Source organism: Saccostrea echinata, unplaced genomic scaffold, assembly GCF_033153115.1.
Source record: "Saccostrea echinata isolate AGI-Se365-2 ecotype Australia unplaced genomic scaffold, CSIRO_AGI_Sech_v1 ptg000054l, whole genome shotgun sequence".
Lineage (NCBI taxonomy): Eukaryota > Metazoa > Mollusca > Bivalvia > Ostreida > Ostreidae > Saccostrea > Saccostrea echinata.
The window spans coordinates 21,328,291-21,347,735 of NW_026889803.1; the positions used below are offsets into that span (position 1 = coordinate 21,328,291).

The 19,445-nt window shown below is 34.3% G+C and overlaps 1 protein-coding gene across 1 annotated transcript in view; it reads right to left on the reverse strand.

Moving 5' to 3' along the window:
* Nucleotides 1-8,323: 8,323 nt before the first annotated feature.
* The window catches only part of LOC133172492 (HEAT repeat-containing protein 6-like), a 41,363-nt gene continuing 30,241 nt past the window's right edge, over nucleotides 8,324-19,445 (reverse strand). The window contains exons 21-24 of the mRNA XM_061307381.1: nucleotides 18,112-18,333; nucleotides 16,850-16,997; nucleotides 14,895-15,005; nucleotides 8,324-11,741 (exon numbers count right to left, since the gene is read on the reverse strand). Coding sequence (XP_061163365.1) covers nucleotides 11,680-11,741; nucleotides 14,895-15,005; nucleotides 16,850-16,997; nucleotides 18,112-18,333 — 543 coding nt within the window. The 3' untranslated portion in view covers nucleotides 8,324-11,679. The remainder of the gene's footprint in view (nucleotides 11,742-14,894; nucleotides 15,006-16,849; nucleotides 16,998-18,111; nucleotides 18,334-19,445) is intronic.

The following is a 19,445-nucleotide window of genomic DNA, read 5'->3' on the forward strand; positions in this document are numbered from 1 at the left end:
TTTGTGACTTGAACCAGGCTATTGATTGCGAGAAAATGCACTAGGTCTCCAAAGAGGTTGAATATGATGAAAAGCATGACGACGACAGGGAAATATGAAGTTTTATGGCCCTGTCAAGTGATAATCTAGAACCAATCAGATAATGCGTTGTATAGAGTAATATTATAATGAGGTATAATAAACACCATTTCAACGAGTTGGATAAAGCAAATGTCAAATCACACAATTGTAGATGTTCTACTTATCTCATACGATTTTCGTTTTCAACAAAACTTTGAGATAATCCCTGTAAAACTATTATTTCTGACTTATTTGAAGATCTTTATTATTGAATATTTCTGATTTAATATATCGTTAAGAGTGTTTTATGAAGACATCTTGTTTTTCCTTTACTGACAATGCACTACAAGGTGTATTTGTAAAAAACTGAAATGTATTAACAGTAAATATCTCCGGATTTACTTTTTTTTTCAGAAAACAATTCAAGTTCCTGATCTCCACCTGGTATGAAGGGTTTAATATACATGTAACATATTTTTCGTATCTTTTAACAGTATTTCGATCTTTAGTAAGATAAACTCTCGTCATTTCATCACTGAGCTTGTGCATTAATATTGGCTTCATTTCTTTGATCGTTGTTCTTACGTCCTTCAAAGGGAGATCATTTGAGTACAGCCAGAGTTACCTTATGCAAATTTCACAAAATAACAGTTAAGCATTTGAAAGATTAGTATAAATGCGAGATTTCTGGAGGGTGGTGGTGGGATAATCTATTAAAGGTTATTAAGAAGAATTCTCTGCTTCTTCCAAATGAAGAAGGCACATTCACGCAAATGTATGGGCAAGTGCACTTGCATGCATAGTGCTGCAAATGCAGACCCAATGTGCAGCATCATCAACATAGTCGGACTTATTAAAAGTTTCACAAATTGATACATTTCTTTTTTTCTAAAACCTCGGCTATTTTAATCTTAAGATACTTTCCTTTATTTATACAAATAAATTATATGTGTAAATCAGAATTGGGACGGAGTTAGTTGCATCAAAATGCTTTTTAAAAGAAAACTTTTTCATTACAAGAAAAATTCAATTTTTGCAGGAAGATATAGCAATTGCAAAGGTGTGAGGGAGTAATTGCACATGCTCAATGTGCAGTTCAAAGCTCAGTTCAAAACTATATACACACAACAAGTTCCCGATCTCTTTGTGCTGTGAAGAATTTGATACCAAGTCATTGTTGCAGACATTGAAAAGTAACTGTTTTGTCAGCTGAGCTCTAGTCATCACGTGAGCAGTAACCGTTCACCGCTATCAATAGAAAACGTGAAAGCTCTTATAATTACTGCGCCGCTTTAGACTTATGTAGTTGAATGATTTTTCAATGGTAACTGTCATTACACTTTTGTATGAATGTTAGATACCTTGCAGCGCATTGCCGCTAGAAGATCAAAAAGGAATCTTCTCTCTAACTCCACTTTTGTTCTGAATTCATTTTTAAAATTTATTTTCGATATACGGGATGGAGAGGTGAAATTTATAAAAACTGGACAGCATCTTAACAAACAACTTCAAATTCACTTCTTAGCATTTTTCATGCGCAAATTCAGATGTTTGACTATATTAGACATGAACCAAAGTCAAGTAAATTTGATGAGATGCCAATTCTCAACTGCGGAATTATATACTTATGTCATTCGAAGGAAGATCACCAGAGATTTGAAGTGATCATTCTACAACAAATAATTTTAATTTTTGCGTATAAAGTGGTTTAATTTTTGTGGTACAAGGCAAAGTTTTGAGATTACTCGAAGTCAGAAAAAGACAGAGCATTCAATACATCTCAATGATTCACAATAGCCTGAGTAAATTTATTTGTAGATACATGTATAAGATCATTGGCCTTGTCATGATTTGCATTTTGCTCTTTTTATGAGCAATTTTTTATTTTCTAAATTTTAAAATAATTTGTGCATAAATAATTTTAGAGAGTGTTACTGTTATCAATTTGTCATGGTGTTCTGCAGGTTTCATGCATTTCACTCGATCTAGTAAATCAACATTAAGTCATTTTGTGTCTAAATATATTATTTCAAAAGAATTTGATGCATGGGTAATGGAATTCAACAAGAGGCTCAAGGCCCTTAACGGTCACTTGAGTATAATGTTACGATCCATAAATTAACACATAATACGCTGATAATAAAGCTATGTTGCCCAAAAGGGAGAGAAATAGGATATTCAGGGATCAGCAAAATATCAATTTAGTACTCAATAACAAATCTTTAAAGTTGATCTATTTATTTGCCCGTACTTTTCCCTTTTTGTCACTATCCTCAATCGGACTAAACAAAACAATAGTTCTAGAGCACTATCAGTTAACACATTTCATTTCCCCTCGCACTGGCCTCTCTTGGTCTTTCAAGATTATTTATTGTACAAAGATATGGTATTTTTGTCCCATTTTCATTTATTTATTTTTTAAAAGTGTACCTGACCATTAAAAACTGTGAGAATACTTTTGTATTATATATTATAAAATTTCTTGTAAATTTTGTTATACATTTGACCTTTTAAGTTATTAACTTATTATTTACATTGATTAACTATTATTATTAATAGGTGAATAGCAAAGAGGAATTTTTTTTTTTTTTTCAGTAGAAATTAATAAAATGAAAAAAGGGTACAGAATTTTGAAAATCTGATAAAAATACCCCTGCTTATTACAACTTTCTATACTCTATTTGCCACCTAGATGCCCAAGAGCAGAGAAGATTTTCAAGGAAATAATCCATTTTCACTAAAGATTCAATAAAGCACCACCCTAATACCAAAGCCCCTTATACAGGGGCCAAGATAATCACAATTTTGATAGAGTTGTCCTGTTCATCATAATTATATACTTGGTTTATCTGCTAAATACCCAGGGACAGAGAAGTAGATTTCAAAGAAAAAAGGCGCTTTTACTATATAATCAATTGAGCCCTGCCCTACATTGTAACACCAGATCCCCTGACCCTGGAGCCACAAATTTCACAATGTTGGAAGAGGTGCCCTTGCTCATCATAACTATATATTTGTTTTATCTGCTTAATACCCCCCAGGAGCAGAGATGAAGATTTTCCAAGAAATAATGCACTTTCACTACATAATCAATAGAGTCCCCCCTTTCCCGGATAACCCCTCACCCTGGGGTCACAGATTTCACAATCTTGTACATGTAAGAGGCACCATAGATCATTATAACCATGCAATTAGTTTATATGTTTTATATACAGGGGGGTAGAAGATTTTTAAAGAATTAATGCATTTTCATTATATGATCAATAGAGCCCCACCCTAACACCAGAACCCTTGACCCAGACGCCCTTACTCATCATAACTAGGAACAGAGAAGAGTTTTAAAGAAAAATGCAATTTCACTATATAATCAATAGAGCCCCCCTCCCACAGAACCCCTCACAGGGGGGCCCACAAATTTTAAAGTTATGGAAGAAGCACCATTGATCATCATAACCATGCACTTAGTGTATCTTCCTTATATACAGGGGGAGAAAAGAAAATTTTTTAAAGAATTTATGCATTTTCACTATATGATCAATAGAGCCCCGCCCTAACACCAGGACCCCTGACCCAGGGGCCATGAAATTCACAATTTTGGGAGAGGCACCCTTCTTCATCATAACTATGTATGTAGTGCATCAGCTTAATGCCCAGGAGCAGAGAAAAAGATTTTCATAGAAATAATGCACTTCACTATATAATCAATAGAGCCCTCCCCACCCCTTCCACAAAACCCCTTACCCTGGGGCCAAAAATTTCAAATTTTCGAAGAGGCACCTTGATCATCATAACCATGCACCTAGTTTATCGTCTTTAAATACATAGGGAGAGAAAATTAATTTTTTAAGAAATTACATTTTTCACTATAGGATCAATAGAGCCCCACCTTAACACCAGAACCCCTGATCCAGGAGCCATTAAATTCACAATTTGGGAAGAGGCACCATTCTTCATCATAACTATGTACTTACTACATCGGCTTCATGCCCAGGAGCATAGGAGGAGATTTTCAAATAAATAATGCATTTTCACTATATAATCATTACAGCCCCTCCCTAACACCAGAACCCCTGACCCAGGGGCCATAAAATTCACATTTTTGGACGGGGTTCCCCTCCTTATCATTAATATGTACTTAGTTCACCAGCCCAATACCAAGGAGCAGAGGAGAAGATTTTCAAAGCATTAATGCATTTTCACTGTATAATAAATTTTGGAAGAAGCACCCTTCCTCATGTTAACTATGCATTTAGTTTGTTTGCTTAATACCCAAGAGCAGTGGAAAAGACTTTTTAAGAAACAATGCATTTTCACTATATATTCAACAGAGCCCCGCCCTAGCACCAGAACCCCTGACCCTGGGGTCATGAATTTCAAAATTTTGATAGAGGGCTCAATGCTTATTACAATCACACCAACAGTTTGACTGCTTGGTGTCAAGGAGTAAAGAAGAAGATTTTTAAAGATTGCATTAATTTTAGTGGTTTTGGCCCCATCCCTCAGGCTCCAGGGGGAAAGGGACCATGATATTCACAACTTTTGTTCCCCTTCACCCATAGATGCTATATACCAAAATTGGTTGAAATCAGTTGAGCAGTTTCAGAGAAGAAGCTGAAAATGTTCAAATGTTAATGCACAATGCATGATGACAGATGAAAGCAGATAGCAATAGGTCACCTGAGTAAACTCAGGTGGCCTAAAAATCGGCTCAAAAATCTTTTAACATAGGATGTCAATAGAATTACATATCACATAAACCCTCTGATCACTCATATAAAATGTTGCTTTAACTTTTATGATTTTCCGAAAGAAATGTGTTTTATATGTAAAATACAAACAATTATATCATAGCTTGCGGGGCGAAATTAAACAAAGACATTTCAACTTGAAAAATCTATTAAGGAATAATGAACATTTATGGCATTAAGAGTTATCTCTCTTATCAGGGTATCGATGAACCTTAAAACGAGGAATGAGGAATAAGGTCAAGGTCATAATAAAGTTCAAGTTGGAAAAACATTAAACAGTTGATTTGCAATCACACAATTTTGTATCAAGGAATAAAGTTTGATGAAAACATTTTGAAAGGTTTAGTTGAATCTGAGGTGGAACGGGTGCGTATCATTACCGCCACATTTTCAAAATTGTCATTACCGCTACATACTCAATACCAGTACAAAAAAGGTTACATTACTGCCACATTTAAACAAGAGGCCCAAGGTCCTTAACGGTCACCTGAGTACATGTATAATACAACACTAAAGGATCCATGGAAGTATAAAACAAAATTAACTGATAGACGAAGCAAAGTTGCCCAAGAATTTCAAACATAGGTAATCAAAGATTATGAAGCTCACCTCGACAAATGTTATCTGTAAGTAAGGCAAATCTCACATAATATTTTTTTCTAGTTAGTGTACATCCCAAGATCAATATCCATGCAAGTTTGGTTTAAGTAGGACTTATAGTTACTTGGAAAAAGACCTGCTCCAAAAACTTTAACCTGGTCACTCATCTGGAAAATCTAGGTCAGATCCAGCATCCGAAGCAAGTGTGGTAGTGTCCATCCCTAGATGCATCATCCAAGTTTGGTTCAAGTAGGGCTTATAGCTACTTGGGAGTGGACTTGCTCCTAAAACTTTAACCGGGACGCCAACGTTGGGGGTATAGCATGAGCACATCTCGACTTCGTCAAAGTGAGCTAAAAATCTGGTAAAAATACCCTTGCTTATTGTAATGTGCTAGAACCATTTGATCTCCTTTGGATCATACTTGGTTTTCCCAAGTCTTACAGGGATGATAATGAATGCAAAATATACAAATACAAAGAACACTTGCCTACTGTGTAAGGTATTCAATATATACAGATATTTTTTTGTCACTTGCCTAGTGCTACAATTCAGTACACACAGACTTGGGTACACACCATGGCTATTTTTCACTTGTCACTAATTACAATAAGTCACCCTGGCTCTCTGTGATTCTTTGTTCACTTTGATAAAGTATAAAACAACATCCAGTCTCATGTCAACCACAACTCCTCTACAAGTGACACTAACTTAGATCACCACAGAGCATACATACAGTGTACAATTACAACTTTTACTAAATATATAAATAATCTTTATGTCAATCTTTTATATTGCTTTCCAGGCAAGAATCTGACTTTGAGCATACTTTGCTCATTTAAACCAAACATTCATTTTTATTTTGTTTCTATATAACATTCTTTCTTGTATTCTCATTCAATCAAATAACCTGTTAATTAAATTATATACAAGGATTTCTTGATTAACAATATTTAGCAAAGGGGAATAACTCTCATTTGCTTCACATCACAATTGTGTACTCTGCCTCCTAGATACCCACAAGCAAAGAAAAAGCACATTTACTTATAATTAAATTTAATACATGTATTTACATTGATATTATTGCATTTAGCTTGTTTGCTTAGTACTCAGGGGCAGAGGAGAAGTCTTTCAAAGCATTCATGCATTTTGCTAATTAATCAATAGAACCCCACCCAAGCTCAGGAACACCTGACCCAGGGGCCATGAAATTCAAAATTTTGGAAGAGGCATCCTTTCTCATCATAACTCAGATTTTCAAAGCATTAATTTATTTTCAGTATATAATAAATAAGCCCCCCCCCCCCAACATGGAACCCCTGACCAAGGGGCCATGAAATTCACAATTTTGGAAGAGGCACTCTAGCTCTTCATAACTATGCACTTAGTTCATCAGCTCAATACCCAGGAGCAGAGAAGATTTTCAAAGCATTAATTTATTTTCACTATATAGAAAAAAAGCCCCCCCCCCACATGGAACCCCTCACCAAGAGGGGCCATGAAATTCACAATTTCGGAAGAGACACTCTTGCTCATCATAACTATGTACTTAATTCATCGGCTTAATACCCAGGAGCAGAGAAGAAGATTTTCAAAGAATTACCTGGTAATGCATTTTCACTATATAATCATTAGAGCCCCACCCTAACACCAGAACCCCTGACCCTGGGGCCATGAAATTCACAATTTTGGAAGAGGCACTCTTGCTCATCATAACTATGTACTTAATTCATCGGCTTAATACCCAGGAGCAGAGGAGAAGATTTTTAAAGAATTAATGCATTTTCACTATATATTCATTAGAGCCCCGCCCTAACACCAGAACCCCTGACCCAGGGGCCATGAAATTCACAATTTTGGAAGAGGCACTCTTGCTCATCATAACTATGTACTTAATTCATCGGCTTAATACCCAGGAGCAGAGGAGAAGATTTTTAAAGAATTAATGCATTTTCACTATATAATCATTAGAGCCCTGCCCTAGCACCAGAACCCCTGACCCTGGGGCCATGAATTTCAAAATTTTGGTAGAGGGCTCAATGCTTATAACAATCATGCCAACAGTTTGACTGCTTGATGTCCAGGAGTAAAGAAGAAGATTTTTAAAGATTGTATTAATTTTGATGGTTTTAGCCCCACCCCTCAGGCCCCAGGGGGGCAGGGGCCATGAATTTGACAATTTTTACTCCCCTTCACCCATAGATGCTATATGCCAAAATTGGTTGAAATTGGTTCAGTGGTTCCAGAGAAGAAGCTAAAAATGTTCAAAAGTTTACGACCGATTGACGACGAACGACGTACGACGACAGACAAAAACAGATAGCAATAGGTCACCTGAGTGACTCAGGTGACCTAAAAAGTACAGTGTATACATTACCGCCACATTGCCTCTTTCATAGCCAGTGGCTTATGCATGTACAGATTGATTTAAAGTACAACATGTACATGCATAGGAGCTGTTCCCCTGCTCACCATGGGAAGGTGAAAGAGGGTTTTGAGCAGGATGTTTTTTATTTTTTGTTTAATAATTAAAATCTATTTTATATATTAAAACATTTCAGAAAATATTAATCACAAATCCTGCATTGCTGCGATTTTTAACAAACTTCTCAATAGTAGCACTTTCAACTGACGCTAAATAATAATTATTTTATTTCGATTACAGACTTAATGATTATATTGATTAGAACTCAGGTCCAAATTCCAAGTTACTGCATTGTGGATGAACTATTTTGAAGAAAACTCGTGTTCTGTGTCATTGCTGGTAGATTCAATACGTAGCGGTAATGAATTGTAATCGGCAAAAGTCTTTTTGATAAAATGTTTCTATTTATTATGGATGTTAGGGCGTACAGGCACATGCCAGTATTTCATCACAATTTAGAGATTCAAATAAGAAAAATATGCACGAAGTGTAACATTCACATACTTTAATTCAAAGCAATATTTACATGGCATTTACATTAATCAAAGACTTATCTACATTGTACACATGTAACTGTACATTATCACAGTTCATCAAATTTGTTTAGCAGAATTGCTTACAAACATTAAAGGTGTAGTCACCAACTTGAAAGTGGGGTTGGGGGCTGTCTTAGTAAATGTGTACATGTATCCAAGTTTTGGGGACAAAATCTTTGACAAACAAGAAACAAAAGCCTATGGGCCACAATGCTCTCCAGAGTAACCTTAGCTCTTGTTCTTCAGTTTTTATAAAAGTTTTGAATTGTTTCCCTACTTTTTCCCATGAAATATTTGACCCCACCCTAGCTACAAGGGGTAAGGACTTAACCAAATTTGATCCACACAACACAGGGATGTTTTAATATCAATATAACTTAAAAGACCTTGCTGTCAAAGAGAGATTTATACATGCATTATACAAAATTTGACCCCTGATTTTGACCCCATCCTAACCCCCAGGTATATAATTTTTTTAAAAAATCCACACAACTTGGAAATATTTAAATATTACCATGATTACATATGGCTTTGCAAATACATTTTTTTTTTATTTCCAAGACATGCCAGTGTAAATCTTGATCCCATCTTATGGTTTCATCCTATCCACAGGGGAAATGTTTTAAAGGGTTTTGAATCTGAATTACCTGAGAATGCATACATGATCATAATATGACTCCTCATTGTACTGCTGTTCTTAAAAAGAATTTTAAAAAGATTTTTCCTTGTATATCCCCATGTAAAACTTTAATCCCCTATTGAAGCCCTACCCTACCCCAATGTTTTGAATACTTTTTAATCTATACTTACTAGTAACTTAGTAAGGAAGATTACACACCAGTTTCATAATTCTTGAGAAGATATTCATAAAATTTTTCACTACTTTTTAATTATTTCCCTTTGAAAGAAAGTGGAGAGCTTCTTTAAATAGTCTGAATCCCCTTCACCCAAGAATGTTTATGGCAAGTTTTTTTTTTTAAATTGGCCCAGCGTTTCTAGAGAAAAGTAAAAAATATGTAAGCCTTAAAGACAGATGCTGAACAATGGATGACCAGAAAAGCTTACTTGAACTTAAAACTAGGTGAGCTAAGTATGGTCATTTAACAATTCAACACTTTGAGAACTGCTAGTTATTCTACACTAAAACTTCGACCATAAAAGTAAAGGGAGAGGTAGGGGGACAAAGGAAATTCCGTCTTCCAGCTTAGTGACAAAATATGTCAAGCAAAATTAAGAGGCTCCCAGGAGTCAAAATTCCTTGCCTGGCTGTAGCCAATAAAAAAACTCTAATACTTGTCTGTATTAAGAACCAAAATTTACAAAACTTTTATTCCAAACTGGAGGAATAGCAACAGAATTTTCTAAATACCCGTGGTATGCAGATTTTGTCTACTTGGCCATTTCTGTTTGAACATTTTTCAATCTATCATATACTGAAACGCAAAAGAAATGGAACATCCTATTTTATGGGGAAATATTAAATATAGGATATAATTTTGTATCTAAAAAGTAAGGAGATCTTCAACTTTGTAAATATCGGTAATTTAACGGTTGAATGATTTTCATACCGTTGCCGGAAGTTAAGTTTGAGTCCGCTTAACAGAAATAAAAAATTGCATGTTTAACAAAACATTTGGCAATAATATGGGGTTTTAAGGATTTGTATCTGTTCATCATAAGTAATGCAGCAATGTTTCGAAAAATTAATTCTCCTTTCTTTTCCGTAAGCGATGCCAAGGCTTCCTAAAAATGACTCAAGTGCTATTTCTATTGCTCTAGCTGGAAAATCTCAAAATAGAGGTGATGGAGAGTTGCAGATGCAAATATGCACCACATCATGCCTCAACAGGCTCTTACGTATCACTAGCATAAATGACAGTCCTTGGACCGGAAGTCCAAGGGTTACTACACTGCCCTTGGCTAGAGAAAATTCGATCTCATCATCTGAAAAACAGGCATTTAAAAAAGGCAAGGAATATTTCTTTCGCTCAGATCTCGAGATTGATGAACCTATTGCATTGTAGAAATTAAGCTGCAACTGATGCACATGGCAGTCTTGCACGCTGTAATTGAATGGCCGGGGTGGGGGAAGTTCTAACATTCATGTGTTACTTTCTAAAGTTAAAAGATAATCATTTAACATTTTTATCAAATCTTTGATGTGTTTAAATCGAGTTTTACCTTACTGTATTCATTTTTGAAAATCATTAGATAAAAAATTCAAATATTTGTAGATTACTGTTTGTTGTGTTTCTTTTGCATTTCAGTATATAATTTTCAAATAAATAATCTAACCAAATACCACACAAATCACTAACTTATTTCCAGAGGCTATAACAATAACACTTAGGATCAAACACTAATGAAAAACTTTTTATATAACCATTTGATTTTGTTATTATGTTGTACAACTCCAACAGCTTTCAATAAGTCAAAAACTGGCAGAACCATCAGAATTTAACATTTCAGGGGCCATAACTCCTACATGGGTGGATTAATCATTATGGAACTTGCTAAGTACACTAGATCTTGCCATTTTAATTATTTAACCCTTGTTAGATTTTGTCTGTCTGGTTTTATTTCTTAGTTATTATAATAAACTATACGAGTCATAGTGCCACAAATGCCCCTGGAGGCAGCCAAAACTTCAAATGCCATATTTAGTTTTAAATTTGTATTCGAACTTGACCTGTATTTTCTGGTATAATACCTGCATATGCAATTTCAACCTTATACATACATCCCTTCAAAAGTTAGTGGAAACTGAACATTTCTTACTTTTTCTAAGTTCAAACAGGATAACTCTGTCAAAAATCATCAGACCATGACTAAATACAAACTTGACCTATATTTTCTGGAAAAATACCTGCACATGCAATTTCAACTGAATACATACTTACATCCTAGAAAAGTAAAATGAGAGCAGAAACTGAAAATGTCTTCTTTTTTTCCGAAGTTCAAGAGAAATTACTCTGTCAAAAATCATCGAACCATGGCCAAATTCGAACCTGACCTGTGTATTCCTTTGACGTATCCATGTCAAATTTGAGTTGAATGTGTGCAACTGTTGCTGAGATAATGAATGGAAAGTCAATGATGACAGAATGAGGGAACAGGTAACACTATATGCCCCGGCCATTTTATGGCTGGGGCATAAAAATATGTATTGCACATGGATACTTTTGCCCCCACCACTTTCAAAGATGGGGAGGGGGGCACATAAATTTGACCCCTTGACTACACATATGTCTACACCTTCAAAGCAAAACATATGAACCTTGCTTACTACATGTAATACATATGCAATAAATTAATCATAAATCTGTTTAAAAGCTGTCTTCTTTGGAATTCTTTCCTCTTCATTAAGATTCTCTGGAAGAAAAAAAAAAGTTTATGATAATTTTTTTCTGTAGACTCTTGCTTTAGAACCACTGATTGCCAAAAATTATTTTTACAAGAACTTCATGTATCTGTGACCGCGCTCTCGGGTGTCTGGTACACAATTCGGCGGTTCACATTCATTTGGGGAATATAACTCAAGGGTCATGTTCATTAAGGAATATAACTCAAGGGATTGGGGAAAATTGCACACATACATAAGTCCAAATTTGTAAGGTAACAACGACAGTTTATTAAAGTAACAGTGAATTCCAACAACACAAAAACATGAAGATGCAAGTCCAAGTCCTAACTAAAATTTAGATAAAGTTGGCCTAAATAGAAATAGAATCTTAAAAGTTTCTTAGTCTAATTCTCTGCATGGTTCTTAACACATCAACTCACTAGCTCTGTCACTCTGGTTCTCACTCAACTTTGTGTATTCTCCAATATATATATATATATATATATATATATATATTTAACTAATTGTAAGGAATTACTCAATGTAAAATAGCCAAAAGCAGAAACTTGCCAAATAAGTAATCTGAACAATAGACTACTCAAGTGTCATCCTTTGATGTCAGGAAGTCAAAGAAGATTTATTTAATTAATCTAACACCTAATCAGTGACCACTGCCATCAGGCAGTATGAGTGTAAATGATTTACAATTGCTAAGAAAGTTCTAAATATTTCTGGGGATTAAGAATTAGCCAGATGTAAAATGTGTTGGTTTAGTTTCATTACTTGTGAACAAATAACTTAGGATATCAAGAATTTATCGAAGTAAATTAATTTTATGAATGATGTGAAAATTATTAAGAAAATCAAAGTAAATTCACAGGTCCCAAGGATTTCGTTATAACCCAGTTTTACTGTAGTATGCTTCCTATTCTTGAAAAGGATTCTTTCAATAAAATTCATTTCCTACTTATTCCCTTGTAAAGCTTTGAATACTTACTGTGGCCTCACTCTACCTCCTAGAGACCACATTTTGAACAAACTTGAATCTGCACTACCCAAGGATGCTTGTATATTGATATCACTAATCATGACCCTGCTATTCTTGAGGAGATTTCTAAAGAATTTTTCCCACATATTCCTATGTAAAACTTTGATCCCCTATAGTGGACCATTTCCTAAGGATTTTTTTTTTAAATTAATACTGGTATTACTAAAATGGCTTTGTTCTTCTTGAGAAGAAGATTATTAATAAAAGATTTTTTTCTGATTCATTCCTCTGAAAAACTTTGATCCTATATAGTGATCCTTTATATATATCCTTTCCCAAAGGAGCTATCATTTAACCAAACCTAAATCTGTACTATTTGAGGATACTTGTATATCAATATAAATAATCATGGTCCTGCTGTTCTTGAGAAAAAGTTTTTATAATCTTTTTTCCTATTTATTTTCTTGAAAAAGTTCCCTTCTACCCTTACCCCGGTGACTACAATTTGAACAAGATGCCCATCGACACAGCGCTTACATGTACCTGATGAATCACATTGATCTTGCTGTTCCCCAGAAAAAGATTTTAAGATTTTTCCCCTCTTTGTTCCAAAAGGAAAATTTTGACTCTATCCATATTTTGGCCACACCCTAGCACTAAGGTTTATAATTTAAATCCACATAACATGGAATGCTTCAGTATTAATTTGACAAACATAGCCTTGCTGCTCTAGAGAAGAATTTTTTTCGAAAACTTTTTTCCTTTTCCTGCATACATGCATGATGTAAACTTTGATCCAACCCCAGGGTCAATAATTTATAAAAAAAAAAAAAAATCAAGCTGAAGACTTCCTATTATTAAAGATTTTATAGCAGTAGGGACATTAGTTTTTAGATCAACCCTTGTACATTGTACAGAGTTTGAAAAAAAAGAAAATATTTCAGATTCAGAGATAAGATTTGGACAAACAAGAGGCCCATGGGCCACATCACACACCTGAGCACATTGGCTAGGAAAAAGCACAAATCAGTTCAGTATTGAAAGGTTAACATGGGTGAGTGGGGGGGGGGGGGGGGGGGGACATGAATTTTAAACTACCTGAGGATGCTTCCATATCAGTATAACAAATGACTTTGCTGTTCTTGAGCAGATGATTTTTTCCTGTATATTCCTTTGTAAAAATTTGATCCCCCATTGTACCCCTCCCTATCCCCAGGGGTCATTATTTATACAAATCTACACTACTTGAGGATGCTTCCATATCAGTAAGACTAAACATGGCTTTGTCATTCTTGAGAAGATTTTTCCTATATATTCCAATGTAAAACCATTGTGGCCCACCCTACCTCAGAGGGTCATCATTCGAACAAAGTTGAATCTACACTACCTGAAGATACTTCCATATCAATTAGACTATATTCCTATGTAAAAATTTGATACCCCATTGTGGCCTTACCCTTCCCTCGAGGGTCATGATTTGAATAAACATGAATCTACACTATGTAATGATGATTTCACACAAGCTTATACTTTTCTGGCCTAATGGTTCTTGAGAATAAGATTTTGAAAGATGACACTTAATTTTCATTAATTCTTTATTATCTCCCCTTGAAAGAGGGCAAGGCCCTTTATTTGAATAAACTTGAATCCCCTTCACCTAAGGATGCTTTGTGGCAAGTTTGGTCAAAATTGGCCCAGTGATTCTTGAGAAGAAGTCGAAAATGTGAAAAGTTTACAGACAGACAGACAGTCAAAATGTGATCAGAGAAGCTCACGAGCTTTCAGCTCTGCCTCCGGTGAGCTAAAAATAGATCTGAATAAACAGACGATTCCAATACACATCACAAACTTTGTTTCACAGGGGTATAATAACTTTATTTGTTATCAAAATAAAAAGTCTCCAAATAAATTATCAGGTTATATTGCAAATTTGCTATTGACCATTCAAATACATGTACATGTCCGATTGATCTGTAGCAGGCTTAACATCCATCATGCCTTTTAATGGAGTCTCAACTTATTTTTTTTGTCTGAATTTTTTTTTCTCTAATTTATGACCAATGTTTTGGGCAGGAGTCCTGCAGTCCTAAACAAGTCAGACATACCAGATACATAGTTACATGTTTTTAATATCTAAGATTATTTTACCAAGCAAAGTATTGTACACAAGTAAAATTAAAAAAGAAAATCTTACCATCAATTCTACAAAGTTGCTGCAGAAGAAACAAAGCTGACTTCTGACCTTCAGTCAGGTGACCAGATAACAGAGTCAATAAATGGTCTTTGGCCTCTATCAAATCTGATTCTGTGGAAGATAAATAACATACACTACTGTATTTCATATTTAAAATTCCTTTTACAGATGATATTCTTAAAGTACATGTATCACTACTTTTATATAGTTAATATTTTAAGTGGGAGGTCCGTAGTTCCTTGTATTTCAGACTACAGTGGAACTTTGATATCAGGGATATGTCAAAGTGATCTGACAGTCCCAACCACTTTTTTTTTAATGTTTTTACCCTATTATCTTGATTCCTTGGATATCTCAAAGTTTAAACTTGGTCCTATTGAGTTCAAGATAACAAGGTTTGACTGTATATGACAAGATAAAAATACAGTCAAACTTGCTATATATGGTAACCTCCATCAAGCAGTCATTAATTTTAATTCTTCTTAATTGAGAAATGCATATTATTTCCATCTACTTGAAGGTCATGTGTCTAATGCAGAAAGCAGTCACAACATTAAATTGCATCTCTATCCTGCATTAAATGGCCATTTTAACTTTTTTAAAACAAGTTACATTGTGAAGAATCAATAGTTCTGTAGATTTCTAAATATACACAAGGACTGTATACAGTAGATATCTAAATAAACACAAGGAATTGATTTTCTCTTAATTTCATGATAAGCATCATTCGTCAATTAAGACTACTTGCTTTTATTTTTCTTTTGTTGAAAAGAACTGTTGATGTACAGTCCACTTGTTTTGTTCTTGCTGTCATTTCACTGTTACGGTATTAAAGATGTACAATAAAGTGAAGGAGATAACTCTTACAATTTCAATTAAACATTTAACATCAAATTCAACATTAATTATTATGTGTCAAAATGACGAGCAACATGATTCCACTGTATTTCAGACTACAGTGGAACTTTGATATCAGGGATATGTCACAGTGATCTGCCCGGCAGTCCCAACCACTTTTTTTTTTATGTTTTTACCCTGTTATCTTGATTCCTCGGATATCTCAAAGTTTGAAAAGAAAAGAAAGAAAAAAAGAATTGAGGGCTTTGATTATTGTTTCTTTATGTAAATGATATAAAAGACACTAAAGAGAGAGCAAATCGTAAATTCCATTGTAGCTAAAACTAAAAGACAGTCAAGCGGAACTATACCTCAGTATAGCTCAATTTCTTTGAGGACTAGAATTATTCACTCTTTGTTATTCGATACTGGTATTCTCCCCTGAAATGAACTGCCATGGATTTCTACTGCATAATATATTCCTTAGAATTTAATCATGTTGTTTTACTCATCTGCACTACTTGTGCTTGTCTGGGTTATTGTGCTGGGAAATATGTTTTGTATTGCTTAAATTATTTGAGCTTAATATATTTAGAATTACATACATGTACTTTTGTACTGAGTCAATGTTCTATACTTAGATCTCAAGTTTTGAAACAGAAGGGTTATATATCAGTATCTACTCTTCTTTGGATTTCATTTATATAATTTGCATACATTAATAGGAAGTTTTAAAATTATATCCATGGAATTGTGTTGTAAAATAAACACATACTAGTATCAAGAATAGAATTTAGTTTATAGACATTACCATTATGCACAATGAAAAGTAAAAACAAAAATGTCAAATATTTCTAGATAAAAAACTCAAAATATGTTGACATTATCATGCTTCATAGTTAATATCTATGAAAAGGTTCCTGTAATCTATATATACTGAAAAGATTTATGAGAAACAAATTAGTATATGTATGTAGCCTAAAGTCATTGACAGGAAAGAAAATTGACAAGCTTTTTGTAAAGAATAAAACCAATCCCGGTCCTATAGGTCAGATAAGCATTTATAAAGGAGTGTTCCTTTCTCACTTTATGTTTAAAAATATCTTATTCTGAGTTACCTAGAGTGGAGTTGCTGTCTTGAGGACTTGTTCTGAATCTGTCAAAATGAACCGATATCACCTCAGATCTTTCTAAAAGTAGGTGATGCAAGATGTCAAGGTCAATGGCTTGTAGCAGGGTCACTAGATGTAAAATGGAAGTACAAATCTGCAAAACAAGTTGCATATGTGTAATTTGTAAGGCAAATAGTAATAAAGATAGAATACCTTCTAAACAAGATAAGCTAAACTTTGTGTAACTTATTATTTATTAATATTAATTTTCAACAGTATAAAAATACTACAATTAGTCCCTTGGATTCTAAAGTGAAATTTTCACAGACTTGTTATTTTCACTGTAAATAACACAAGAAGCCCATGGGTCACATCGCTCACCTGAGCACTTTGGTTAAAGAAAAGCAGAAATTAGTTCAGTATTGAAAAACCCCTGGAGGGGCAGGAGAGGGTGCATGATATGAATAATCTTGAATCTACACTAACTGAAGATGCTTCCACATTTTTATGACTAATTATGGATATAAAAGATTTTTACAGATTTTTTCCTACATATTCCTATGAACAAGTTTGATCTTCTATTGGGGCCCCATTCTAATCCCAAGGGTCATGATTTGAACTAGCTTGAATCTACACTAACTGAGAGAGCTTCCATTTAAAATGACTGAAAATGGCTTTACTGCTCTTGAGGAGAAGATCTTTAAAGATATTTTCTATATATTCCTATGTATAACTTTGATCCACTATCGTGGCCCACCCAAACCCCAGGGGTCATGATTGGAACAAACTTGAATCTGCTCTTCCTGAGGATGCTTACATATTAATGTCACTAATAATGGCCCTGCTGAACTTGAGAATAATTTTCTAAACATTTTCACCATATATTGCCATGTTAAACTTTGATCCCCTATTGTGGCCCCACATTACCCATGGGGCCAAAATTTGTATAATCTTGCATCTAGAGTATTTAAAGAAGTTTCATTTTAGTAAACTTGGTAGCTTGGAACAGCAAAGAGCCTCCCCCTCCCAACAGTAAGAAATTAAATCATCTTCCCCCACCCTTGAGAATATAAAAATAAACAACCCCTCACCAAAAGAAAAAAAATTAAATGGTGTTCCACCTATTTCTGATATTTACTGGTATAGCCCTAAAATTGCAAAAAGAGACAGACAGATCAACAACAATATGTGCCTTGATCTTTGATCTCAAAAACATAAATGGATCTTCTGCTATGCAAGTAGATGAGTCTTAATAAAGGTTCAGATACCTGATTGTTTAGATTATTTCTGTATTTAAATTCGGCAAAGTCGGTGATATCTTCTGAAGTTTCCAAGGCAATAACAAGACTTTCCCAAACAAAAGAAAACAACTGGCAGTCACCATAGTGACCCCTCTCGGATGGAGATCCCAGAGCCAATGCTGCATTAATTCGCACCTTGAAGTTCTTACAATCTTTAACAACAGCACACAATGTTACCATCAAATCTTGCTGAAATTAGAATAATTTTTAAGAATTAATAACCTATTTCTAGGTACTGTACAAGAATGTACATGTACTTTGTTTAACAGTTACTTTTCACAAAAGTTGAAAGAATGAGGCAATTACAGTGGAGCCTCATTCATCCGGATGCAATAATCTGGATATTTTACCTTTCAAACAAAATGTGTGAGGAACAATTATATTTATATATACCAAGTACGTTTCAGTATTTTGGACCCTTAATCCAGACAATTTGCTCAGGAATACAAGCTTCTGGATTAACAAAGCTCCACTGTATACATCAACGGCAATATTTTTCTCTCATTCAGTGAACAGTACAACTGACAAGATACATTTGGGAGAAAACAAAATCCAATCAGAAGCTTCCAAAATGAAAAGAGAGATTTTCTATCTGGCAATTTATACAAACTAATAGAAACAGATTAAAGCTATCACAAAAGGTTATAAACTATCACCCTTCTCCACTTGTGTTGGAATAATATAAGTACCATAGTATGGCCATGGTCACTACATCCGACCTGATCTAACAATGCAATGGGATTTTTTTTCAATTACTAACTACTGTGATCATAAATCACAAGATAAATAAAATAACAAAATGGACAGAAAAAAAGTAAAAAAAATTTGACTGAATTGAAAGAACTTCCACATTGCAAACTGCGATATTGTAGAAATGCTCGAACACAGCCCATCAGAACATTTGAAGATTACACTATAGGCTGGACTACTTGAAGGATAGAAAGAACAAACACCTAATGAAGTGAGAACTCATTTATAAAATCCAAAGAGGGCAGATATGTGCCCTTCTGCTATGTTGACAATTCACTGACAAACTGGTTTTTGCTTTGTTTATAGATTACATACCTGGTAGTTACTGAAACTTATTATGATTGTGAAAAAAAAACTGATATTTTTTTTGCCAGAATTAATTCCTGTGGGTGCCCAAAGTGTCCAAGTCAGCATTTTTATCTTGTCCCACACTCAAGTGATGAGTATGCAGCAAATTTTAAAACATTTAAAGTTAATTTTATTTTTTTTCAAATCAGAAATATGAAGTAAGCATATAACAGATTTCTAAAACAAGTATTGGAAACAAATTT